At 37.3% G+C, this 27,320-nt stretch overlaps 1 protein-coding gene and 1 long non-coding RNA gene across 3 annotated transcripts in view; one reads left to right on the plus strand and one right to left on the minus strand.

Annotated features, from left to right (window-relative positions):
* The window catches only part of LOC148001262 (uncharacterized), a 206,613-nt gene extending 202,280 nt beyond the window's left edge, over positions 1-4,333 (plus strand). Inside the window, exon 5 of the long non-coding RNA XR_015637330.1 lies at positions 2,824-4,333. This is a non-coding gene — a long non-coding RNA (uncharacterized LOC148001262). The remainder of the gene's footprint in view (positions 1-2,823) is intronic.
* A 3,956-nt stretch (positions 4,334-8,289) lies between these two features.
* Positions 8,290-27,320, minus strand: part of Smr3b (submaxillary gland androgen regulated protein 3B) — a 55,125-nt gene continuing 36,094 nt past the window's right edge. The window contains 3 exon segments of one of the 2 annotated variants that reach the window (NM_012684.4): positions 8,290-8,816; positions 12,129-12,194; positions 12,912-12,964. In NM_012684.4, the coding sequence (NP_036816.4) occupies positions 8,430-8,816; positions 12,129-12,182 (441 nt within the window). In that variant the 5' untranslated portion in view covers positions 12,183-12,194; positions 12,912-12,964 and the 3' untranslated portion in view covers positions 8,290-8,429. 2 annotated transcript variants of the gene reach the window in all.

Genomic DNA, 27,320 nt, shown 5'->3' on the forward strand with positions numbered 1-27,320 from the left:
TCCTCTGGGGTATATTTGTTTGTATTTAGAGCTTCTAGGTGTGCTGTCAAGCTGCTGGTGTAGGCTCTCTCATGTTTTTGCAGGCACTCAGAGCTATGAATTTTCCTCTTAGCACAGCCTTCATTGTGTCCCATAAGTTCGGATATGTTGTACCTTCATTTTCATTAAATTCTAAGAAGTCTTTAATTTCTTTCTTTATTACTTCCTTCACCAAGTAATCATTGAATAGAGCATTGTTCTCCTTCCATGTACATGTGGTTATTCTGTCCTTGTTGTTATTGAAGACCAGCCTTCATCTGATAGTATGCATGGTATTATTTCTATTTTTCTGTACCTGTTAAGGCTTGTTTTGTGACTGATTATATGGTCAGGTTAGGAGAAGATACCATGAGGTGATGAGAAGAAGGTATATCCTTTTGTTTTAGGATCGAATGTTCTTTAAATATCTACTAAGTCCATTTGTTTCATAACTTCTGTTTGTCTCTCTATGTCTCCATTTAATTTCTGTTTCCATGTTTTTTCCAGTGATGACAGTGCGGTGTTGAATTCTCCTATTATTGTGTGAGGCATAATGTGTGCTTTGAGCTTTAGTAAGGTTTTTTTTTTTTATGTATATAGGTGGCCTTGTATTTGGAGCATAAATATCACTCCTGTGGGCTGGCTTTCAGCTCTCCCTGAGGGCAGCATCTGGAAGGAGGGGTACTGCCCATACTGCTCCTTGGTCCTGTACTAAGAGGACACATGCGGCACTAGGTGATTTCCTCTTGAGTTGGGAATGTGAGCAGTTCAGAGCTTGGCTCAGATCTGGACTGGGGGTCTTTTGCAGCTGACTGCTCTTATATTCCTGTTTCCAGAGGCACGATGCAGTTTCCTCTTGGGTCAGGGATGTGGGCAAAGGTGGGCAGAAGAAGCAGTCTGTCCTGCCCTGCAGTCTCAGAATTGCCCACACTTCTGGGTGACCAGGTCTCTCTCCCATGAGATTTGGGAGCAGGAGTTGTGGGCTGGGATCAGAGAAGTTTGGGTCAGAGTTCTTGTAATTCTTTTTTTTTTTCTCCATCTTTATTAACTTGGTTATTTCTCATTCACATTTCGATTGTTATTCCCTTTCGCAGTTTCCAGGTCAACATCCCCCTAACTCCTCCCCCTCCCCTTTTCTGTGGGTGTTCCCCTCCCCATCTTAGCTCCTTTACTGCCCTTCCCCCAACAATCAAGTTCACTAGGGGTTCAGTCTTGGTAGGACCAAGTGCTTCCCCTTCCACTGGTGCTCTTACTAGCCTATTCATTGCTCCGTATGAGGTTGATGCCCAGGGTCAGTCCATGTATAATCTTTGGGTAGTTGCTTAGTCCCTGGAAGCTCTGGTTAGTTGGTATTGTTGTTCATATGGGGTCTTAAGCCCCTTCAAGCTCTTTCAGTCCTTTCTAAGATTCCTTCAATGGGGGTCCTGTTCTCAGTACAGTGGTTTAATGATGGCATTCGCCTCTGTATTTGCTGTATTCTGGCTGTGTCTCTCAGGAGAGATCTATGCCAAGTTCTTGTCGGCCTGCATTTCTTTGCTTTATCCATCTTATCTAGTTAGGTGGCTGTTTATGTATGGGCTACATATGGGGTATGCTCTGAATGGATATTCTTTCAACCTCTGTTCTAAACTTTGCCTTCCTATTCCCTCCCAAGGGTATTCTTGTTCCCTTTTAAAGAAGTAGTGAAGCATTCGCATTTTGGTCATCCTTCTTGATTTTCCTGTGTTCTGTGCATGTAGGGTAATTTGATCATTTGGGCTAATATCCACTTATATTTAACTATTGTAACATTGGTATGAGAAAGTTGGTTTAAAACTGGTAATTTGGACGGAGTCATTCTAGACAACATGTAACATGAGCTGACCCAAGGAAACAGGTGTAAATTGGGATAATATTTTTATGGAATTCTTATCCTAGAATCTAGACGTATAAAAGAATTTTGGGCACTGTTTGTTTGTTGAGGTATTGGAGGCCACGCCATCATGCATGCATATGCAGAAATTGGGAGTAAAACTTTATTAAATGAGGGATAGCCTCGGTGTTTTAGATAGACTGGATTTTGGAGACTAGAATGTTTGTGGGAGGTTGAGTTTTGCTTTCCAAAGTTGTGGTTGTGCTCTGACGTTATAAGGAGAACTTAAATATTGCAGCCAGTGTTACATTGGCTAATTCACACTTATTTGTAATTAAGAAAAAAAAATCAAAACAAAAAGAAAAGAAAAAATCAAACAGGTAGAGATTGTTACAGGATTTACAAGGGTTGATGAGGCTATGGAACTTGTGAGAGCATTACAGCCTGTTTGCTTTTCCAACTGCCATTTCAAGATACATTTAGAGGATTGTTTTGATGCTGTGACTTTACATCCTGGTGATTGTGAAAAGTTTTCATCTAGTCAACTTGCTTATAATTTTGGAGAGCCCATGAAGTGATATCATTGAATAGTTTTACAAAAGAATGGCTAATAGCCCTACAATATGTCAAAAAAATTTGTTGCTGCTTCAATAGGACTTTGAATCTTTCAGTGTATATTATTCACTATGTAGACCTTTTATTAGCTGATTCTTCTGAAGGAATTTTACTACAAAGCTTTGCTCTTACAACCTGCTTTATATTTTTGGAGTAGTTACTTTCATTTCAAATTTTAAAATTTGGATGCCAAGGAACTTTCTGAGTGTTTATGGCACCCTACAAGTAGGCATTCTTTTGCTTAGGTGAAATGGAAGGATGCACATATTGGCATATGGCATGATCTTGTTCAGGTATTTTATATGGGAAAGAGGCCATGTTTGTGTTTTTTTCTGCAGGATGCTGCAGGAGTGTGCTAGCTGCCAGAGTGGCTGGTGAGACATGCTGATGCTGGGACAAAGAAGCTATTGATTTGTGAGCTTGCTGAGTGCCCCAACATTGGTGACTGGGAAGCTGTTTTGGATATATGTTCCTGACCCATCTTTAGTAGCCTATAGTCCAGATGGTATAAGCTGCCTTGCTTCAAGCTTTTAGACCTTGTGGGACAGAGAACATGGAGAGTATAAAAAATGCCTTCAGAAAATCAAAGAGAAATTATGACTCTTCTCTTTCCTTTAATGTAACAAGTTATTCTGACTCAGTCATAGACTGGTCAATCCAATATTGAAAATAACAGTTTTCATTTGGAAGATTGGTTCTGAACATTTTCAGAGACATTTAAAAGTTCACAATTGTCTTGTATGAATCATATTGGCAGTGAAGAAAATGATACAGGATATAGATTTTAGACAAATGTTAGTACATGTGTTAAAACTCCTAATCTTTAATTCATTGGTCATTTTAGAGTTAATGTTGTTTCTCCTGCAATATTTAATGCAAGTTATATTGATTGTACACTTTCTAATTTTGTTACTGTATTGAAATCTGGCATATACCAGCCTTTCTTTTATTGCTTGTGAGTATTACAGGAACTTGATAGTCTAAAAGGCTTACTAATGTTGGAAGAAGTGAGTCAGGCTTTAGATAGAAACAATAAGATAGTAGGTTTAAGTAGTGCTAGTATAGTGGTATGGCTTTTTAATTGATAACACTATTATTTCAACCCAGGAAGTTAAGACAGTTACTTTTCTTGATCAGTTAGCAAAAATGTTAATGTTTTGAGTATTCAAGAAGATTTATACATTTGGAACAATGGATTGATGATCTTGGGGTTACCAAAATGGTGCTAATTCTGGAGAGTCTTCACAGGAATGCCATCTTTGTGAGGGTGCTGTGTATCAGGGAACTGTTCCCTGGTTATGCGGATCAAGACAAGGTGGATAAATGCTTCATGGTTCTACTTAGATGTGAAATTACAAGATGCTTAATATAAAAGGACAGAGTAGAATTGTGGTTTCAGGACATGTGGAAGAAAAATGAAATGATGTTAATAAAAGTGCCCTAAGTTTTATGCATGTAGAATTTCTGTAGAGATTTAACTGAGAAACCATAGTGTCTATTATTAAGGAGAATATCAATTTTGCTAGTAAATTAGATCTTATTCCATACATAAGCATACACAGTTTCTCTCTTATACATGTACATATATGTGTGTATACATGTATATCTCACACACAATGTCTTTCTCTTATACACACACACACACACACACAGAGTTATATATCCACTTACTTCCCTTTCCCTTATACACAGATGATTTTAAGCACACATAGAATCATGTGAAGGAATGATAGGTCAATTATCTTGGAGAGTGTTAATTTTTAAGTATAGGTTTATAACAAAATATTAATTGAACATGTAAAATATGTATAATCTATTCATTTATATTATAATAAAGCTGGAATAAAGTAAAATCATAAAGATGGATAAACTTGACCTGTATACTTACATAGTTTTAAGTTGAAGTATGGATTCAAGTGAAATTTGATCATGGTGTTAAACAACTTTAATATACAAGTATTGTGCAATGATAAATGTATAAAATAATTATTCATAATTTAAATTTAGTAAAAACAAGGATAAAAATTAGTTGGTATCTCTGATTGGATGAAAAGGAATGGGATCTAGGACAAAAGTTTGTAAAGTCATCAAAGGGGAGAGAGAGAATTCAAGGACATCATTTAGAATAGCACAATTGGAAACCATGAAATTAATGAAACTGAGCTAAAATGTTAGTGTACATGAGGTTGTTGACATTTCTGTTATTTGTAGAAACCTTAATTTTCAAAATTGTAACAATCAATAGTTTAAAAAAATCTTAAGTTTAGATTTTAATAAATGGAGAATTGCTAAGCTGTCTCACGAGGAGGAAGACAACCAAATAGAAGACATGAAACTTGCAAAGGAAGCTTTGTCAATTTCATAGCTATTCATGTGAGTATAAAATTTGCAAATGCACCGGAATAAATATTTCATGATACTTTAAACTTACCTAAGCATTTTGTACCACTAATAAGAAGAAATACACACAATTGACTTGACAATCAAAAGGCATTTACTTAATGAAAAGCCATGGTTACTAGTGGACTTTATTATTTATTTGAAAATAGCAAGCTGAAAGTTATCTGCATGTCAGCAAATAACACAGACAATTGAAAGCTCAAAGGTTCTTTGGCATCTATGATTTTACTTAATTAGATTTTCAGTTAGACGCTAAGCAGTGCATTATACAAAGGGCTTCCATATTTCCTAGGTGAATATAATAGTTTATGGAGGTTTTATATTCTATTAATCTAGGCATAATTGTAGATTGATGATGAGATTATCTTCACTCCATAGCAGATCATGAAAATATTTTGCAATAAGATTAAAATTAAATGCATCTCGGTCAACTATCTTATTTCCCCCACTTTTTAAAAAAATGGCCGATTATTAAAAACTAGGACTTTTTAAAAAAATAATAGAAGTTAGCATTATAAAATACGGAATGGTTTGATGTCATTATTCTAATGTATCCTAACACCACGACGAATTAATCCATATGATTTGACATTGTTATTTAACATATTTCTAAACAGAACAACCACTCCTAGTTTATAATATACATATGTTTTCAAAAACTTATCTCTTATGTGTTTGTGTTAGTATAGAAGTATAAGACAAATGTTTTTCAGTGGAGAAAAGTGTTTTTATTTCCATGTAATTTGAGGTTAAGTTTATTATATTGGTATCTTAGCTACAGATTTACTGCTGTGAACAGACAAGATGACCAAAGTAACGCTTATAGATGACAACATGTAATTGGAGCTGGCTTACAATTAAGAGGTTCAGTTCAGTATCATCAAGAGTCAGGAGCATGGGAGTGTCCAGGCAGGAGATAAGAGTTGTACATCTTCATCCAAAAGGAACCAAGGAGCAGACTAACTCTTTTCTACTAGACAAAGCTTCAAAGCCCACTCACAGTGACACACTTTCTCCAACAAGGTCACAGCTCCTAACAATACTACTCACTATGGGTCAAGCATATTCAAATCACCACAACTGGTCTGCTATGTGTTACTATAGAAACATGGAAACAGAGGGAGTAGCAACATCATGAGTAGCAACATGATAGCTTTTCCCTTCAATTACACCAGGTGAGAGGAAAACTAAACGTATTTGAGTCAGACATCATCAGTGGATAAATATACTTGTTATGGAATAAAGATAGTATGAAATCATATTTTTGTGTTTATTACAATTTTAAGGATGTTTAGAGGCAAAGAATTAAAATAAGTTGATTAAGTAAGTTTTCTGCTTGTTAGAAAACCAAAAGTGCTAATAAAATATGATTCAGAATTGTAGGAATAAAACAACAACCTCTATTTCCTGGCTTTCAGATACCGTCAGAAAGGGGACACAGTAGGATTAAAAAGAAAGATGACTATCGACCAGGTATCACGTGATTAGATGGATAATCTCAGGTAACTCTTAAGAACAGATTCACTCAAATCAATCTTAATTTAGGATAAAGAGGAAAATTCACTTTGTTGTTTAACTTTAATTTATTAATTTTATTTTTTTTCTAATCATTCTAGGTAGGCTAATACATTTCAGCAGATATCCTTAATCATTCCACAATGTTTGAAAATATTTTTCATGGAAGAAACATGTAAAAAGAATATTTAAAGAAAATGTTTAGACATAGGAAACTTGATATGGAGTACAGAGAATTCCATTTGCATAGGCTCATTCCTCTCTGTTTCTGTTACTATAGACATCCTCATCACCATAGTAGCTGTTACAGTTGACTAACTCACATTAATATAGCATTAACCAAAGTCTAACTAATATTGGTATAGTATTAACCTGAGTCTTATCCTAATAAAGCATTAACCAAAGTGCTTACATACATTAGGGTTCAATTTGTGTTTGTGGCTTACAGTTTCTGAAAATCTGTAATATGCTGTCAATCATTTTTACTCTACAGAAATAGTTTAACTGACCTACAAACCCCATTTACACAGCTTTCATCCCCTTTTACCCTTAAGTTCTTTACTAAGACCCTAAGTCTTTCATCATTTTCTTTCTTTCCCATCCACAAGATTGTATTGTTAGGATATAAGGGAGAATTTATTTGGGGCTTTATGTTCCAGAGAGCATTGGTGGAGCAGAAGGCTTGCCCAGAAAGCCACACCTTCGAGCTCATTATATTGGACAGCAAGCAGGAAACAGAGAGTGAAGTAGACACAATACTGGTTTTTTGAAAACTCAAAGCCCATGCACAATAAGGCCATACCACCAAATCTTTCATCAACAGTTCCAATACTGTTGGTCTAGTATTCAAGCATATGAATCTTCTGAATCTTGTATATTCAAATTGTAACAGTGATGAGGATAATTGGTCACTACCCACTCCAAACACGCTTCTTCCCTGCAGTACTCAGAACAAAGATGCAATTGCTACAGAATTGAAGCCTTAAAAATCCAAGTTTTCACTCTCAGTTGGGAGCTCTAGGTACTCATTATGGTGTCAGAAAGTTATCACAGGAATATGGCACCCGAACGGTGACTGTTGTCGATGGACTGATGTGACATGGGAAGACCTGGCTTACTTTCAGGAAGATTTTGGAAAAGTTTAGAGGAGTCAGGCATGGCACACCGATCATCCCAGCTGTCTACAAAGCAGGAAGAGAGTCATCAACAGAAAACTGAGTTTCTCTGTCTCTGAAACATGTGCTTCTGACAGTAAGAATGATGAAAAAATTCGTCTTTGTTGCATAAGCCACCAACTTTGTAATATCTCATTATAGCTGCCTAAGTAAACTAATAGTGTATGTATGAATACATAATTAGTGCTTAATCTACTTCATATTCCTTGGAAAATTTATATGAATATTATTATTACCATAGACAATTGAAGCTAATAGAAAAGTAATTTGTTTTGTGATAAAATGTCTTTGAATTCAAAGGGATAATATTTTGTTCAAGTTAACAAAGATGTTAAATTTGCTGAATCTACAAAAGCTAGCATTTGTCCAATGTAATTTTCAATAATGTAAGAGGAAATCCTAAAAATTGTTTTTATTGTCTGATATGTAAATAATAATTTATATGTAAAGATCAATGAAATCACAAAATAAACTCCTTATTTTTAAATGCATATATATATATATACACACACATCATGGTTTGTATTAGTAATTATTTCATGGGTGACACTCAAGGGGGCATCCTAATTTTTTTTTTCTGTTCTCGTGATTGTACATTACAGTTGTATTTCCCATAATGACCACTGTGCCTTCTGGAACAAGGTTTCTGGAAGGATTACTTTTATACAAATAACACAGTAGGTGGTGCGTCGTTACAATGAGGACAACAGGAGATGCTGTGTAATGCTGCTTAGCTCTTTATTGTCATTTTCTATAATGCGGGTAAAGGTTGTTTCTCAAGCCTTTAAAGATTATTTCGCCCAAAACTACACAGTGTTTTGATTTATGCTATTCTAACTGCCAAAAGGAATTTATTATTTGCCACCACCTTCAAAAATATCAGTGGAATTTTGGGTAGTCGCAGTAGTGTTGGAGATTTTGGCATCTGTTTTTGTATTTGCTTGTTCTGTGGAATGAAGTTGAGTAGGAGGATTGCTTAGAGGTGTAGGGTCTGGAGCAGTTAGCTGCCACTGATATTGATATTCAGTGGTACCTTGTACAACCAATGGTGGTCCAGTGATAAAACCGGGAAGATTAACAAGAACACGAGGTGGTTGAAGATTTAAGGGTATAGTGATTGTTACTCCTATTTGTCCACCATTGGGATCAGGCTGAAGACCAAGATAATGAGGAAGAGTTGAAGGATCTTGTTGTCTTCTAGGATTATGTTGTCTTCTTGGGCCTCTGACACCCTCACCTGACTGTGTGACAAAGAAAATAAAGAAATTTCAGTTAGGTATTTCACAGAGAATTGTAGCATATACACATTTTGGGCAAGGTATAATTTTAGATGGCTTCTAAAAGTCCTTATCTCCAAATATACGTGCCAGCCTGAGTTTTCAGCCATGTCTTTTTAAAAAAATCTGTATCACTTGAAACAGAAGAAGTTAGAGATTTCAAGTTACAGGAAAGTGTTTCAACATACAATAAAGGTTCCAAATGCAGATGGCATTTGGTTATGTGAGATCAGATAGCCTCAGGCTCATGACTGCCAAAAGCAGGCATGCTGATCATGGCTCCATTGTACTCTCTAGGTCTTTACCCCGACCTGGATACACTCACTGTCCTTACAGTCTACGAAGTGAAGGAGAGTACATGGTATTTGCTTTCTGATTACAGTGCTTCCTACATTTTCTAGTTCCACCGTGTTTCTTAAATTTTCATATTATATTTGTTTTAAAATCAAAAATTAAACTTGTAAGGGAAACTGGTTGGGATTCAATTTAACTGAAAAAGAACGATACTGAGTAAACTAGTCCAGTGTGTGTAAGGTGATCATGGACCTGGTTTGGGGGAAACTAGTTTGAGATCAAGGAGAATCCAGCCACTTCGAATATGAAAATCCACAGGAACACAGAAGCTTGTTACTTCATGTCAATGCAATTTTAATAAGGAAAATATGGGCCACTCAAGGGGGCATCTTACTTTATTTTTGTCTGTTCACATGACTGTACATTACAATTTTGTGCTGTGATACGGGATGGAACCTTTCGAAGTGTGGGATGACACTACCCTTTGCATGAGGATGGAGCTGCCTTCCAAGCTCCTCTTCTGCCTCCGGAGTCATTTGAGAAGACGACATGTCTATGCCACGGGTAGACTTTGCTATGACAACAGGCTTCTTACAGTTCTAATTTATGGTAATTTATTTTGCAGCAAGTAAAACCTGTTACTTTTTTTAAAGTAAAAGTCTTCAAAGACACTCAGAGAATGTGTTTCCCCTTTTGTTCTGAGCATACAGGTTCTCAGTGAAAGCTTAGATGTCATTGAATGGAATGAAAATATTATGAACAAACTCTTAAGTTGGCTCTTCGTAGATGTGGTCACTGAAATGAATCCCTCATGGAAGTAGTCGTCAGACCTATTGGGAAATGTCTCTGTCACTTAAGAACTTATAATTGTTCTGAGTTTTGAATCCACTTTCAAAACCTGTTTCAGAGTTTGTACTTTTAGAAATAAGTTTATTCTAGCATCAGGGAGGTCCAGAACACTCTCATGTGTCTATATGGACTGCATAGTTACAATATAAGATGTTTCAAATATTGGCCAAAGAGAGGCAGATTATTGTCTCTGTAATGTAATTGCTGTGGTTGTATCCTATATCACCTGCATTCTTGTATAAAACTCTGTTTTTTTTTTGCTTTAGAAAATGTCATTCATATGTATGTCCATATCCTTGAGTCATATGATTTGTTGTATAATATTGAGATTCAAACCTTATTCCTATTCAGTGCTCATTTGCTGTGAGTTATTTAATGTTGCGTAGCTGTCTAGGCAGTGCTTGTCTTGGTCCAGCACTTGTAGAGCACTCAGTGTCTCACTTGCTGTGCTAACACCCAGTTTAGTGATTTTTCCTCAGGTTCCATATTAAAAATAATCACAGCAGAAAAGCAATGAAGGAAATAAATGCCTTAGGAAGTTGGAGTGTTCGTAGAGTTGACAGGTTAAGTATGGTTGCAATGTCAGGGAAGTCTTTGAAATGAGGTGGGAAGACTCTAGAACATATAGGGCCATGTCAAGTAGAGGGACAGTATGTTCTCTTGTTCCTGTGCTGCTGATCCTAAGTCCAGCTTGTCTCTAGATCATAAGTTGGAGAGAATCCCCATTCATTCACTCATTTGTTGAGTTCTTTCCCTAATTTGTCATCTGACACACTGCCTTCTGCAATTCTAAAGTTTAAGCTAACTCTAAAAACGTGTCAGTTAAAGGTCAATATTGTGAGCAGTGGTAGAAGATCCCATAGACAGTTTATGGCCAGACTTTGGCCTTAGGCACTGCCGTGCCTTCCTCTCTAGTTTCTTTGGTCAGCATTCTCCAGTATTTTAGTGGTTTATAACATCCCAAGTTGACAGCAACTTTCTTTCTCTCAGCTTTCTACCTCACCCTGACCCCCCCATATTTACCTGCAGATGGCTCCCCTCTCACTTCACCAAGGGGGTGCAGCAGGTAGGAATAAACTTTGCTTTCTAGGTCAGGGGCCTGTAAAGTCACTTATGAGTGAAGAGACTCACTTCTCCCTTGTTTCCTTGGGGACTTGACTTTTTTTCTTTTACTCTGCAACTGTATGTCACCTCTTTTAACTAGCACACTTCATTTAGAAAATGACCACACCTATGTCCAGCCACCCAACACCATCCCAGAGCTTTGCACCTGCTCCTCCATTCTGTTTTGCCTGCTCTCAGCCTCCCTCAGCTTTTCCGATTTTTATTTTTATCATTATGATGACATATTAAAATCCTAAACTGATCCTCTTTTCCTCACTCTTAACTAAAGTGCAGAGAGAGAATAAAGACATTCCTGAGAAAATGAATATCAATTAACATTATTCCTTCTTTAAAGACCTTGCTCCTCAGTATCCTCATGCTGCCTGCTTTACTCTGACCACATTCTTTCTTTGCATCTCTGTAGGAAAGGTCAGGCATATATGGCCTATTCAAGTCTCATGACCCCTCTCAGTCCTGATTACTTCTTTTCCCCAATAACCCATTTAACTGTTATTTGCATTATCTATAAACTTTATTTTTTCAAAAAATCATAACATCTATGTTGTGATTGCTCTCTCTATCTTATTAGTTCATTGACTCATGGAAGACATTACATACAAGGTATTTCATTTTCAATGGTGATCCCTGCCTGCAAGCTCATTTAAAATTTTATAGTTAATTACCTAGGCTTAAACTCTTGGAAAATAGTTCACATTATTTTTCTGTCTGATGCAACAAAGAATTTGCTGAATATTTTTGTATTTCCTTTTGGAAATCCTGATATTGACCTGGATATTATGTAGTAATAAACCTTCTTGGATACATATAATTTTTGTAATGATTTATTACAATCTCTGTTTTTTAAATTAATATAGATTTTCAAAATGGAAATTCAGTCACATGTTTGGCCTTTCATCAGTAATTTGCAGCTCATATATGTTAGGAAATACAGATAAATAAAGTTAAAATGTCTGATATAAATTTAGTAAGAGAATATGAAGATTTGTGATAGGGACAATTGATACTCACCTGGAAGCATGCTAGAAGGATCCACAGGCCAAAGATCAAATACAGTGACTTCATCTTTGGTAGCCCCTGAAAGGTAACATAATGGGTGGTTAGTATTATTTTTTAAAATAAAATGGTATTTTGGGACCTGTCCTAACACATATAAGTACTGCAGTGTATCTTAATATAATTTTTGATTCTTATTTTAGACTGAGTATTTGTGGTATAATATAGTCAGTTCATAATATATGACTCTGAAGTGTAGGGCTAGTTTTCATTTTTGAGATTTGAACTGAAGGGAAAATGTCATACCTTTTTCCTTTCAGAGTCTGAGCAATAGAGGATTTAAAAAACAAACTTTTGACTTAACATTAATCATTTTCATTAATCATTTTGAGATGGTTAGTTTTTATTTTTTTCATTTCTTATTACTTTAAAATTGAAGTTCTATAGCATCAAGCTTCTGTGGATTCATATTTGAGATGCTTCCACTTTAACTTGATCATTACGAATTTCTTATTACAATTACTATACAAGACTCTGCATTTGACATGTGCTGGTTGTGTCCGTCAGGAGAGATCTATATCCGGTTCCTGTTGTCATGCACTTCTTAGCTTCATCAATCTTATCTACTTTTGGTGGCTGTAAATGTGATATATTTTATGGCTCACAGTTTCATGTAGGTACTTATTCTCACAGTGATAAAACAGGAGTATCTTATAAGCAGCCCATTAAAATGCTCCCTCTGAATGATGGGCAACTTTTAACACGAAGTGAAAGGGCTTCATATTCCCAGGTTCCTACCTTGGAGAAACTTCTGAGCGGGGAAATGTGCTGGTCAGAAGCTCTCTGGTCAGTCAGTTTTGAGTGGTGGAATACGGAGGACCAGACATCTCAGCTCTTATATATCTTGTAGGACAATTTCATTGGCAATAAAGAGACGCAGTTGGAAGATAAATCAACTTCAGATAATGCTTCACAGACAGGAAGCTTCCTTGCCAAGTTGGCAGTCTGTTCCTGCAGTTTTATCATTTCTGAATATCCTCACTCACTCTTGTTTGAAGCTTCCTTGGGAAGCTGTACAGTGAGACAAAATGTGATGTTGTTTCAGATAAATTCAGGGGGACAGTAGGGACATATTCTTCAAGGGAAAAAAGATATGAATTGTTCATTGTGATTATTTTATATGACCACTTATTTGTTAATCTCATGATATTTTCTCTGTCATCTTAAAAATAATGTTACATAGGAAGTACAAACACTTAAAAAACTAAATTTTCTAGTGAGTATTAGAGAGCATTTTGTAAGATAAATGAGAAAGAGCATCAAAATCACTGCTGAATACATGTTGCTCTATTGCTACATAACGCACACACACATTCTGTCTCTCTCTGTCTCTGTCTCTGTCTCTCTCTCCCCCCTCTCTCCTTCCCCCCTCTCCTTCACCCCCTCTCTTCAGGATACCATGCTAATATCATCCAGTTTCTAAAATAAATGACTCATCTTCTTAGTCTGGATCTCAGTTTTAAGTTTTAATCCTAAATAATGAAGTAGTGTTATAATTTTGAATTTGCAGGATTTTACCCATGTGGTCTCATGTATTTTTCTCAGATTTATACAAAGTTCACTTGGCAGAGCTGCTTGTGTTTAGTGTTGGTAGTGATCCCAGAGCATTATATTTCCATCAGGCTTAAGGTTTTGTTTGTTTGTGATCACTATTTCTTTTTTAACTTTGGTCAGTGTGTCATTATGTTGCTTGGGCTGAACTGCTATACTGTAGGTCATCTCTCCTCAACTTTCCTAATGTTGTGACCCTTTTTATTTACTTCTCCATGGTTTGGTGACCACCAACCATGTTTTTTGTACTTTATAACTGTTATGAAATATAATGTAAATATTTCATGTTTAAGATATTTCATATGTTGTTCTCAAGTGATTGTTCCCACAGGTTGAGAACCCCTGGTCTAGGCCGCCTTGGAACTATCAATATCTACTGAGTGGCCATGGCTACAGCTTTTTGCCATCAAATTAAGCTGAGAAAATGTTTTTAAATAATCCAAATACACACAGACACACACATACACACACACACACACACACACACACACACAAACAGTTTGGTTTGCAATTTTGCTTAAATACTGTGAAAATAAACATGCAAAGACTTGTCAGACAAAACCAAAACCAAACAAAACAAAAGCAAAGAAATCCAAACAACACTAAATGACACAAAATAAAGTTTACATAATAACATTGAGTTAGTTTTGTGTCGTCATCATTTTTCTGGGGTATTGACCCTGCTCTGAAGTATGGCTGATACAGTAAGACACATTTGGAGAAAATACCAATCATGCATTAATTGTAAATAGCTTCCAGGTAGTGATGGAAGCCCATGTACACTCCCTGTCTCAGTGCAAGGAGTCCATTGGGCTTGAATCCGTGTAGGCATTGCATGTGTTGCCTTCATGTGTGTCAGTCCTGATGTGTATGGAAGACCCTGTTCTCTTGGAATCCCCAATCTCCTCTGGATCTTACAATCTTTCTGCATGGGTATGAAGGGAGGCTTTGATGAAGACATCCTACTTAGGATGAGTGCTCCAAAGTCTTTCATTCTCAGCACATTGTCCTGTTGCGGGTCAGTGTATTAGTTCAAGTCTACTGTGAGAGGAAGCCTTTCTAAGGAGGACTGGTGAGGTGCTTATATATTGGTATATCAGTATGTCAGTATGAGTTTGTTTATTGCTGTGTTCTCTTATGAGAATAAAACTATTAGATTTTCCCTAAGGGCCATGACCCATCTAATCAGATTTTGACCAGTTTTTGCAGTGTCAATTATTGGTTCTATCTCATACTGTGAGCCTTAAATCCAATCAAAATGTGGTTGGTTCCTCCCATAACCTTTGTGCCAGAATGGCAGCACTATTTCTTATAGGAAAATCTCTCATATATGTCACCAAACAAAAAGAGAGGAGTACATGTTGACAAAAAAAAGAAATGATCACTAACTCATGGCTTTCAAAGATTGGCCCTAATACTCTCTAGAAAAATACTTTCATAGAGCTGTGTCTCTTGTCATGGGAAATCCAAAGGACAGGAGAATCATGCTATTGCATTGACACAAACTAATGCAGTAGGTGATAATATTTTTCAAATATATGTAATTAGCACACTTTCACACAGCAATACAGCAACTTTTGATATTCTTGCCCTGTCATCAGATACTTATTTCTGTTGAAATGTAGAAGCAAAACTGTTATTTCCTATTGGGAAATTATACCAATAATTTTCCATTATTTATTCATATTAAAAAGATTCTAGTTTAACACTTTCCCAAATATTTATCATGCTTTGGAAGTCATAGAATGGTTTTAAAATTCTGTAGAAAATGGAAATATCCCATTTCCTAGACTGTAAACATCTAGCCTTGTCAGATGTGTTTAGGGGTAAAGCTGACAGATCATAGAAAACCTACACATCTGATTTCTGCAAATTTTTGCAAAATCCCTACACTGAAATGTTCAAAGGATGTTGATATTCCAAACATCCAAAGTTAGCAGGAAAATGAAATCAGGTAAAAATCTATAGTATCAAGAAAGGACAGTTATAGCAATTATTTATGAGGATCATCTTTCCTTCCTCCTAAAATTTACAATGAAAATCCCCCTTCACATTCATACCTGAAGGTTCCTTTTTCATATGAAGCAGGAAAGTGGTCTTTTAGTATAACAGGACTTAAGCTCATGAGTACAAACAAACATACTATTTCTTGCTAAACGTGCTATGTAAATCAAACAATTTCACTTCTCTCAATATTTTTTGGCAGTATTCATGGATTCATCTTAATTTTTATTTAATTGTTTTGAAAATTTCATGAATAGCACTAGAGGTTCAGCACACCAAACCTTTCTCTTTCCCCTTTCTAATGTCTGTTCTCTGCAACACACGCTTTAGGAACATCAGCATATGTGGGACACTATGAAAAGAATTAAGGCCAGGCACAGGCTTAAGGGGTAGTTTACCATTTTACTATAACATATATACACAATTCTATGAAAAAACAAATCGATAGATAGAGTACCTCTAAATAAAGTGATCTACAGAACCAAGAGTTCAAAGCTTTATATACGTAATTCTTGAAAATATGCAATGACATTTAGAAATAGTGTTTGTCTTATTCCTAAAGAGAATTTGTAGTCTGTACAAAATTAACAGTTTCCTCTCATGATTTTAAAAATGTAACTTTTTTAGGTTTTGGTGTCTCTTAGGGCAAGTCTATATTTTTACTTCTTCATTGTAACTAATATCATCATATACCTCGTCCTTCACATGTATAGACTCTGTTTTCATGGTTTCTAAGGTTGTAAGTATTACTAGCATTTTGGAGATTTTAAGTATTTAGACAAAGACTTTCTTCTTGTCAGTGTCCTCTGCATAACATCTCAGCTGTGCTCACAGTACTTATTCTGTGTCAGCATTTGAAAATGATCTGACATGAGAGTTCTTCCCTAGGACTAGCTTTCATGATTGCACAGAGTAGAATGTAGGATTCTAAGAGAGGAGAGCAACCAACACTATTACTCAGCTATGATGCCCATGAACCACATCAATGGTCACTTTGGCATTGTGACTTTATGATGCAGTAGTGCTACATGTACCTTGGTAACCAAGAGCTTAGTTGGACTTAAGGCCCATTCTACAAGAGGCAGTCATTTCTGGTACTGGATCTCTGTCACTACCCAAAGCTCCAGAAGTCAGGATTTTTGAGGAGATCCTATAACCAACACTTTAGCAAACCACAGTATTCCCCAACTTCGTGCTTAATATATATTTGTCTGCACAGGTCAGTGAAGTTCTCATGACTCATTAAAATATTTCTTTTTTTTTAACTGTGGGAGAACATTATAGCAAACGAGTATAAACACAATGCAGAAAACCAGATCCTGTGTGTTGCCCAGTGACAGATCTACACCTTAGATCCACAGATCCTTGAAGAAGGAGAGGAGAGACTGTAAGTGCCAGAGTAGCAGGATACTTTCTCTGACACTGGGCTTCTTATAAACATCAGAGAAGCTATACTCATGATGTCTCATCAACACGGCCATCTAAGCAGGACCTGGGAAAGGATGACATCAGTAGTCATGTTACCATGGAAGAGGGAAAGCTCACGAAGTCTCAATGTGAGACAAAGAAATGCAGACATCAAAGGGTGGTGAAAGTGGACAAATTGTTTTGGTCATAGAAGAGTCTCCCAATTGGACAATCAATCTAAATCAGTCATCCCTGAGATCATACACATACAAGATACACTACTCACACTGAGCACGTTGTGTTTATATGTTTTGGAATAGCTGTAATGAGAGTTAATACGATATGAGGCTAGGAGTTTTACAGAGATCAAAGAATGGCATTTGGTAAGCTTTGGCAAGAGTGTAGGGAAATGTGAAAGTGAAGTGATCATAACTGTCAAAAAAATTTATCTTTAAGCTTGGTCTAGGAAGAATTTCAAATGCCTTCAGGAGAATATATATATGCTATGGTCAGTAAGCGAGGCTCTTGAAGAGACTTGATACCTATTTCATTAGGTATTGTTGGTAGGTCCTGGAATGAAGTGTGGATGGATCTTAAAACAAGAAATGATTCTTTTGTTTAAAATTTACACACATTATCATTGCTATATAAAAACAAATACTTACTATGTTTATATATTTATTAATTATGCATAAAGATACAATTATTTATATAAAAAGTTAATAAAGAAAAAGTGTCCATGAATTTTCAAGACTAGAATTTGTTAAATTTAAAGGGACAAACCACATGAAGTTCAAGAAGAAGGATGACCAACGTGCAGATGTTTCGGTCCTCCTTAATAGGGGAAACAAAAATATTCAGAGGAGGAGATATGGAGATAAAATTTGAACTGAGACTGAAAGAATGGCCATTCCGAGGCTGCTGTACCTGGGGATCCAGCCCATATGTGTAGTGCCACCAAACCTAGACAATATTGATGAAACCAAGAAGTGCATGCTAATAGGAGCATGATAAAGCTGTCTGCTGAGAGGCTCAGCCAGTGCATGAGAAATACAGAGGGTAGTGCTAGCAGCAAGCCATTGAACTGAGAACAGGGACCCTATTAGAGGAGTTAGAGAAAGGGTTGCAGGAGCTGAAGGGGCTTGTAAGACTATAAGAACAACAATTCCAACCAACCAGAGCTCCCAGGGACTAAACCACCATCCAAATATACACACGGATAGACCCATGGCTCCAGCTGTGTATGTAACAGGTTGGCCTTGTTGGGGACCAATGAGAAAAGCCATTGGTCCTGCCACGGCTGGACAACACCCCCCCCCCGCCTTAATGTAGGGGAAAGTCAGTGTGGGGAGTCAGGAAGGGGTGTTGTTGGGGAGGGGGAACACCCTCATAAAAGAAGGGGAAGAGAGGATGGGATGGGCGCTTATGGATGGGAAACTGGGAAATGGAATAACATTTGAAATGTAAATAAAAAAAACAAATTAAAAAAAGGAAAGGGTAAGAAGTGTACCTCACTTCTCATTGATTGTGCAAAGGAATCTGAAGTCACACAAGCACACGTGAACACATATATCTCACACATACAGTTAGTATGCATTCCCAAATCTAATTAGGAAATACATTAGCATTTATTTTAATCAGTGGTTTGCACTGTCTTCTTGTAGGTTGGTATACTGACCTTAGAGTGCTGTGAATCCTAGTTGTCTGTAGTGCTGCCACCCACAGTAAGAGTGATGAAATCTCTACCTGTTGCATTTTGCCTCATGTAGTATTGTTGGAGGTAACTAGTGTAGCGATTGGAGTATTGTTACTTTATTAGTTGGAGTACTGTCTGTAGAAGCTGGAGTGATGTTATCTAAAGCATATGGCATCAACCAAGTAGTTAAAGTGTTCGTAGTTCCCATACTCTTTCAGGTTCATTTGCTTCCCCACAGGTTTTAGAATTGTATGAGGTGTGTATTTAGATAGTGTAATTCTCTCTTCAGAAATGAGCATAGTCATCAGAGAGAACACACACAGATCAAAATAAAAGTAAATTATATCCCAATATATGCCCCATCTCATTTTGACCTCATTTCTTCTTTAGAAAGGCAACTTTATATGAAAGTTTGGTTCAAGTCCAACAGACCCTTTGTAATTTTGGGGGCCTCTTCCTAGGGCTTTTGTGCATGGTATGAATTGTAGATATTCAAGGGTTCCATTTAAACCATGTACAATTTCCTTTAACTTTTATACGTTCTTACACACATTAAACAAGTTTGGAGTGGTGATAATTCCCACAATAATATGAATGCTGTGTACTGTAGCTGCTATAGATGATAACCATGATAGAATAAACATTCGCTGTACACATGTAATATACTTCCTTGAGTCTTTTTCATGCAAACTTGCTTGAGTCCCTGAATGTAGAATACTTGTTTTGTCCAATTTAATGTTATATCCTATTCGTTCATTTTCAGGAATTCCTGTATCGAAATATTAACATCTTCTGTGATCAGTAATTATTTGATGTTTGACACTCCAGGGGATATCTTATTGTCTTTTCCTCTCTTTTCCTGATTGTATATTACAGTTGTATTTCCCCTAAATGATCACTGTGTCTTCTGGAACAAGGGTTCTGGAAAAATTACCTTTATACAAATAACACAGTAGGGAGTGCATCGTCATAATGATGACAGCAGTAGATGCTGTATAATGCTTCCCTACTCTTTATTGTCATTTTACATAATGCTCTTGTAAAGGTTGTTCCTCAAGCCTTTAAAGATTTTTTTCTCACAAAATTCGATAAAGGTATATTTTATGTTATTCTGACTGCCAACATGAAAATTTGATTTGCTACCCCTTCACATGTACCCGAATGTGGGGCTGCAGCAGTAGTGAAAGAGATATTGGCAGCATGCATTGCATTGGCTTTTTATCATATGAAGTGGTTGAGTAGGAAGGTTTCTTGGAACTCTGTAACCTGGAGGAAAGTCTATGAAAGGTAAAAGGGGGTGATTGACCAAACTCTGTAGCCGACAGAGCAGGCTGAGGATGATGATAAAGATGATGAGGAGGAGTTGAAAGATCTAGAGGTCCTCTAGGATCATGTTGTCCTCATGGCACCTGTGATACTCACTAAACTGTGGGGGAAAGAAAATACACAATTTCAAAGTAGCTATTTCACAGAGAGTTGTTAGTATGTACACTTTCTAAGCACAATGTAATTTTAGATGTCTTCTAAATGTCCTATTCTCCCAAGACATGTTCTGACCTGAGTTTTCAGCTATGTTCTTTTAAAAAACTTCTCTAACACTGGAAGCATAAACAGTTAGAAAGTTCATGTTGCAGAATAATGTTTATTGACTTATAGGAAAGGTTCTTTGTACTGGAGAGGAGCAGATGGCAGTTAGGCTATATTAGACAAGAGTAGCTTCTGTCTCTTGACCTGCAAACCTGCTGGGAATCTTCCAATAGCCCTTTCTACTGTCGTTGTCTTTACCCATATTTCTCCTGACATTGATTCACTCAGTGATGTTGCATTCTAGAAAGTGAAGGAGAATATATGATATTTTTATTCTGGGCATGGGTTACTGTGCTTACTACATTTTCAAGTTCTACATATATTTCTGAAATTTTCAGATTATATTACTTTTAAGATAAAAAAATTAAACTTAAATGTACAATGTTGGGAGTCAAATAGGAGTAGAAAGAAATGATACTGAGCACAAATCACACAGTGTGGATGAGAGGATTTCGGATCTGGGTTGTGGGGGACTCGTATGAGGTCAAGGTAAATCCACCCAATCTGGATCCCACACAGAAGTTTTTTGTTTCATGTCAATGAAATTTTAATAAACAAAATTTGGGCCACTCAGTATTGATACAGGATCAAATTTAATGAAGTATGAAATGATGGCCTTTGGATGATGATAAAACTGCCTTCCAATTTCCTCTTCTGCCTCCTGACTTATTTCAGAAAGAACATGTCTATGCCAAGTGTAGACGCTGCTAGAACAAAGAGGAGTTTTATAGTCCCAATTTTTGGTCATTTATTTTGCAGCAACACAAAATGTTACGTTTTTTTTCATGGTGGATTAGACACTTTATTATACACAAAAGAGCAAACATAGATTGATCTTTGGGTTTCTGGGAGAGTCAAGAATAGACATAACCTTGAAACTTGTGGAGAGAGGAAGGAGGGGAGAAGCAAGAGCCAGACAAAGAGGTGCGAATAATAACTATAAATGAAAAAGACCAGTTACCAACTGGTTGGATTACATATGGAAATGTAAGTGAGAAATGGCATCCCTACTCTTGGTCTAGAGGATGAGGTATGCCAGCAATATGTTGTGACAGTTTAGGGAGGGAGTTCTAATGAGAGAGTCAGAAGGTCAGGTTTGCTTTGTTTTGATCAAGAGGGACCCCCTCACCCCAGCGATTTTTCCCAGGGTTTCAGACTTAACACCAGGAAGAAAGGGAAAGAAGGAAATGATTTAATCTTACTCTCAAATGTTATTTTTAAAATTCAAAACACACTGTACATTCAGATATTTTTCAGGGACTAAAGTATGTAGTAGAGCACACCAAATATTATAATTTTTCCCTTACATTTTGTATTTTTAAAGAGTAATAATAATTTTTCTGTTATGCACAGCCATACCCGTTTGTCTAGATCTATTTTTAAACTAGGGAAAATACAGAAATTTGGTTTATAGATAACAGTTCAGTTCCTCTTTCAGGTTCGTCATTGGCCTGATCTGTAAAATGCCCCAAGATGGCCAGCATGGAAGTTTACTTATTTTCTAAAATTGATTACTTGCCTACTCATGGTTAATGCCAACAACTATGAAAGCAGAGAGGCTTCACCTTCCTTCTTCCTCATCCTTTTCTGGGCTGTGATTATACCTGCTTGAAAGTTGGTCCGTGAAATCAATTCTTATACCGGTCCCTCTTAATTTGTTCTTCTGTCATTCCTAATATGGGGAGGTAGAACAATACGTGTTCACATCTTTTTCTCCTTACTGCCCAGACAGAGCCCAGCTTGAGAGGAATTGCACGACAATCTTCTGACCACTGGTCAGCAGAGGCAGGATTAGGTGTTCAAATAAATCTTGACTATATGATATTAGGAAAACCTGACCACAGGAGATATTTCTGTAAACAGAAAGATATAAATTCTCTTTTTTCCCATCATTATTAAATTGAGTATTTCTTATTTACATTTCAAATATTATTCCCTTTCCCTGTTACCAGGCCAAAATCCTGCTAACCCCTCCCCCTCACCTTTTATATGGGTGTTTTCCTCCCCATCCTCGAAGCATTAGCGTCCTTCTCCAAGAGTCCCTTTCACTGGGGGTTCAGTCTTGGCAGGACCAAGGGTTTCCCCTTCCACTGGTGCCTTTATTAGGCGATTCATTGCTACCTATGCAGCTGGATTGCAGGGTCAGTCCATGTATAGTCTTTGGGTAGTGGCTTAGTCCCTGGAAGCTCTGGTTGGTTGGCATTGTTGTACATATGGGGTCTCAATCCGCTTTAGGTCTTTCAGTCCTTTCTAAGATTCCTTCAACGATGGTCCCATTCTCAATTCAGTGGTTTGCTGCTGGCATTTGCCCATGTATTTGCCATATTCTTGCTGTGTCTCTCAGGAGAGATCTACATCTGGTTCCTGTCACCCTGCACTTCTTTGCTTCATCCATCTTACCTAGTTTGGTGGCTGTATATGTATGGGCCACATGTGTGCCAGGCTCTGAATAAATTCTCTTAAGAAAAAGGAAGGAAATCCTTCATTCCATCCATCCATTGGGAGGACCCATTACACATGTATCCTTTGCAAAGCAGCTTGCTCCTCCTGTTTGTGGACAAGACCTTGCACTTAACTTGTCTGGAGTTCTGAGCTTGCCTGAGTTCCCCTCACAGCACCCTGAAGAGTCGCTCAGAACATACCACACAGAAACACTCATACAGGCTGAGTTCCTGTTACATGTTTTTAAGTAAAATTTTCAAAGCCACTCAGAGAAAATGTTTTCCCTTTTGTTTTGAGCATAGAGGTTCTCAATGAATTCTTAGATGACAAGGAATGGAAAGAAGATATTATAAACAAAATTGGAAGTTGGGTTTTAGTAGACATGGTCACTGAAATCAATCCCAAGTGGAAGTCATGGCTATACATATTGGGAAATATCCCTGTCACTTAAGAGCTTAGAATTCTTAGGTGACTTAATTGCAGTAAGTTTCAAAACTGGTTACAGAGTTAGGTTTTTGAGAATTAATTTAGCCCAGCAGTGGGGAAGTTTAGATAAGGTACAATAGAAGATGTTTCAAATATAGGTCAAAGAGTGGCAGAATAATTGTTTCTGTCGTAAACACTGTGGTTGTATCACATAGGACCTCCGTTCATAAATAAAACTTTTTTTTTCCTTTGGACAGTGATATCCATACATGTTTCCATATCCTGGTATCATAAGACTATTTGTGTGATTCATGTGAGTCCTACTGAGTGTTCATTTGCTTGGGTTATTTAGTTGTGTACAGTGACTGCCTTGGTTCTGTGTCCCCGCCAGTGGGGACCCAGTTATTTGTGGGGGTCGAGGGGGACCCATACTTGCGGGAGAATGGGCGAGAAAGAGGAGTGAGTCCAAGCAGTGTCCTTGTCAAGGTCTGTTTATTGAGAGGAATGTATAGCATTTAAAGCTCTGAAGCAGGAATTGATGCAGGAACTAAAGCTTAGGGCGGGGGTGGGGGTGGGGGTGGGGGTGGGGGTGGGGGTGGGGGTGGGGGTGGGGGTGGGGGTGGGGGTGGGGGTGGGAGTACTGGGAAGTGCCCAAGGACATAAGGTGAATCATTAAACTGCAAGATATCCTGCTTAGACAAAGAGGCAACAATCTTCTGGGTACATGTTCTTTCTTTGAAAAGGTCAAGCCCTTCTCAGGAATCTGCTCAGGGCAGGGCACTAGCTTTGCTTAGTCTGGCAGTCTGGTCCCTGACAGTTCTGCACTTGGTGAACACTCAATCTCCCACTTTCTGGGCTAACACCCAGTTTAGTGATTTTTCCTAAGCTTCAACATTAAAAATAATGACAGCTGGAAAGTGATGTAGGAAACAAATGCATTAGGAAGGTGGAGTCTTCTGAGAGATGAAAGGTTAAGAATTGCTTCAGAGGCAGGGGCGTCTTTGAAATGAGGTAGGAAGAATCTAGAACACAAAGGGCTTTTTCAAATAGAGGGACAATATGTGCTTTTGTTCTTGTGCTGCTGATCCTAAGTCAAGTTGATCTTGAGGTGATATCTTGGAGACAATACCCATTCATTCATTCATTCATTCATTCATTCATTCTTTCATTCAATGAGTTCTTTCTCTAATTTGTCATCTGACACTTTCCCTTTAGCAATTCCAATGTTTAGGTTAATCCTAAAAACCTGTCACTTAATGGTTAGTTTTGTGAGTTTGTGGTAGAAGATCCCATAGACAGTTTATGGTCAGACTTTTGTCCTTAGACACGGGCTTGCATTTCTCTCTAGTTTCTTTGGTCAGTACTCTTCAATTTCATAGACGTTTGTGACATTCCAAGTGGACACCAACTTTCTTGCCCTCAGCTTTCTACCTCATTCCAAGCCCCCATATGTATCTGCAGTTGGCTCTTGTCTTTGTTCACAAAGAGGTGGCAGCAGGTGGGAATGAATTCCCTTTTCTAGGCCTTGAAGTCTGTAAAGTCACTTAGGAGTTAAGAGATTGACTTGTACATTGTTCCTTGGGCGCTTGACTTTTTGTTTCTTTTAATCTGTAGCTATATGTCACCTCATTTAACTATCACACTTCATTTAGAAAATGTCAACCCCTATGTCCAGGCTTCCAACACCATCCCAGAGCTTCGCACCTGCTCCTCAATTCTGTTTTGTCTGCTTTGAGTGTCTTACATCTTTCATTTGTATCATTATAATGACATTTTCAAACCCTGAAGTCAGCATTCTACGTTTGCTTCTTTCTTAACTAAAGTGTGCAGAGATTAAAGATATTCCTCGGACAATGAGCATAAGTTGGCATCAGACCTATTTTAAAGACCTTCTCCCTGGACCTTCTTAGTGCCTGCTTTTACTCTGACTTCATTCTTTCTTTTTCTTTGCGTCTCTGTAGTAAAGCTCAGGTGTATATGCCTTGTTCATGCCTTGTGGTCCCTCGCAGTCCTATTTGTCTCTTTTGTCCTAAATTCCCTATATCTTTTATTTATATTGTTGATGAACTATATTATTTAAAGATGCCTCTATGTTACTAGTGCTATCTCAATCTTATTATTTCATTGAGTCCTGACAGCGATTGGATAGAAGGTATCCCATTCTAAATGTTGATGACTGCATGGAAGTTCATTCAGTATTTCATTTTTAATTTTCTAGGAATACAGTGTGGGACAAATAGTTCATGTTATTCTTATTTTGATGCAACTTAGTAATGAGCTGGTCATATCTCTGTTTCTCTTTGGATATCATAATATTATTCTGAGTATTATGCGGTACTATACTTTATGTATATATGTGTAATTTTCTTAATGATTTATAACAATCTCTGTGACTATTAAATTAAAACAGATTTTTCACATTGATAGCTACAGTACTTGATTGGCATTTCATTAATAATTTGCAGCTTGTATATATTAGGAAAGACAGATAAATAAAGTTAAAATATATGAAAAACTTAAGAAGAGAACATATATGTTTGGGGCTTGGAAAATTGATTCTCACCAGGAAGCATCATGTAAGGTCCTAGGTGCCAGAGACTTAATACCGTGCCTTCATCCTTTGGTGGCACAATGGCTGGTTAGCATTATTTATAAAAATGAAATGGCATTATTTGTCACATGTCCTAAAACATGGTGTATACATAGTGCAGTGCATCTTAAAAGAATTTTCTGATTTTTATATTGAACTAAGTATTAGTGGCATGATATTGTCAATTCATAGCTTTTAACTCTCAAATGATAAGGATACTTATTTTTGAGTTTTGACCTGATGAGGCAAAATTGCTACAAATTTGTCTTTGGGGAGTTTGAACAACAGCAGATTTTTTTTTAAAGCTATTGGGAGAAGCAGCAGAAAGAACATGGAGACTTATGTTAAGATTTCTCTATGTTGGCTTAGAATCCAGGAGCCAACTGAGAGTCTTGCAGAGGACAGAAAGGTCCCAGAAGATCCCAGGCCTTCTCTCCAACTCCCAAGACAGTGATTGGAACCTGGAGGCCGTATTGAATAGCTGCAGACTCCAGAAACCTCGCGTGCAAAAGAGCTGTATTGATTCCTGGAGACCCTTCTTATGTGTGACACCCAGCAGGATAAGCCAACATGATCTTGCCCGTTCTTTAGCACATGTGCAGCAGAATGAACAGGGTCGATTGGCAGGGTGCACAAAGCAAAGCTTTGTGTAGTTTACTGTCCCATGATAAATAAGGGTGCTAGGACATAGTGGAAATGTGTCCTTGTTACATGTTCTAGCATCTTTTGGGAGTGGTATAGCTGGGTCCTCAGGTAGTACTAGTTCAAATTTTCTGAGTAACCTCCAGACTTATTTCCGGGGTACATTCACACCAAATAATGGAGGAGTGTTCCTCTCTTACCACATCCACATCAGCATCAACTGTCACCTTACATTTGATCTTAGCCATTCTGGCTGTCTTGAAGTAGAATCTCAGGGTTGTTTTGATTTGCATTCTCTGATGACTAAGGTTGTTGAACATTTCTTTAGGTGCTTCTAGGCCATTCAATATTCCTCAGTTGAGATTCTTTCTTTAGCTCTGTACCCCTCTTTTGTATAAGGTTATTGGTTCACTGGATTCTAACTTGTGAGTTCTTTGTCTGTATTAGTTATTAGCCCTCTATCAGGTGTGAAGATCTTTTCCTAATAATATTGATTGCTGTTTTGTTCTATTGACAGTGTCCTTTTCCTTACAGAACTTTGAGAATTCATGAGGTCCCATTTGTTGGTTCTTAATCTTAGAGTGTGAGCCATTCATGTTCTCTTCACGAAATTGTCCCTTGTGCCTATGTGCTTGAGGCTCTTTGGCACTTTCTCTTTTATTAATTTGAGTGTGTCTGATTTTATGTGGAGGTCTTTGATCCACTTGGACTTAAGTTTTGTACGCGGAGATAAGAGTGGGTCAATTTGCATTCTTCTACATGCTGACCTCCAGTTGAAACAGCTCCATTTGTTGTGAAAATG

This window comes from Rattus norvegicus, chromosome 14 (genome assembly GCF_021556685.1).
Source record: "Rattus norvegicus strain SHRSP/BbbUtx chromosome 14, alternate assembly SHRSP_T2T, whole genome shotgun sequence".
In the NCBI taxonomy this organism is placed as follows: domain Eukaryota; kingdom Metazoa; phylum Chordata; class Mammalia; order Rodentia; family Muridae; genus Rattus; species Rattus norvegicus.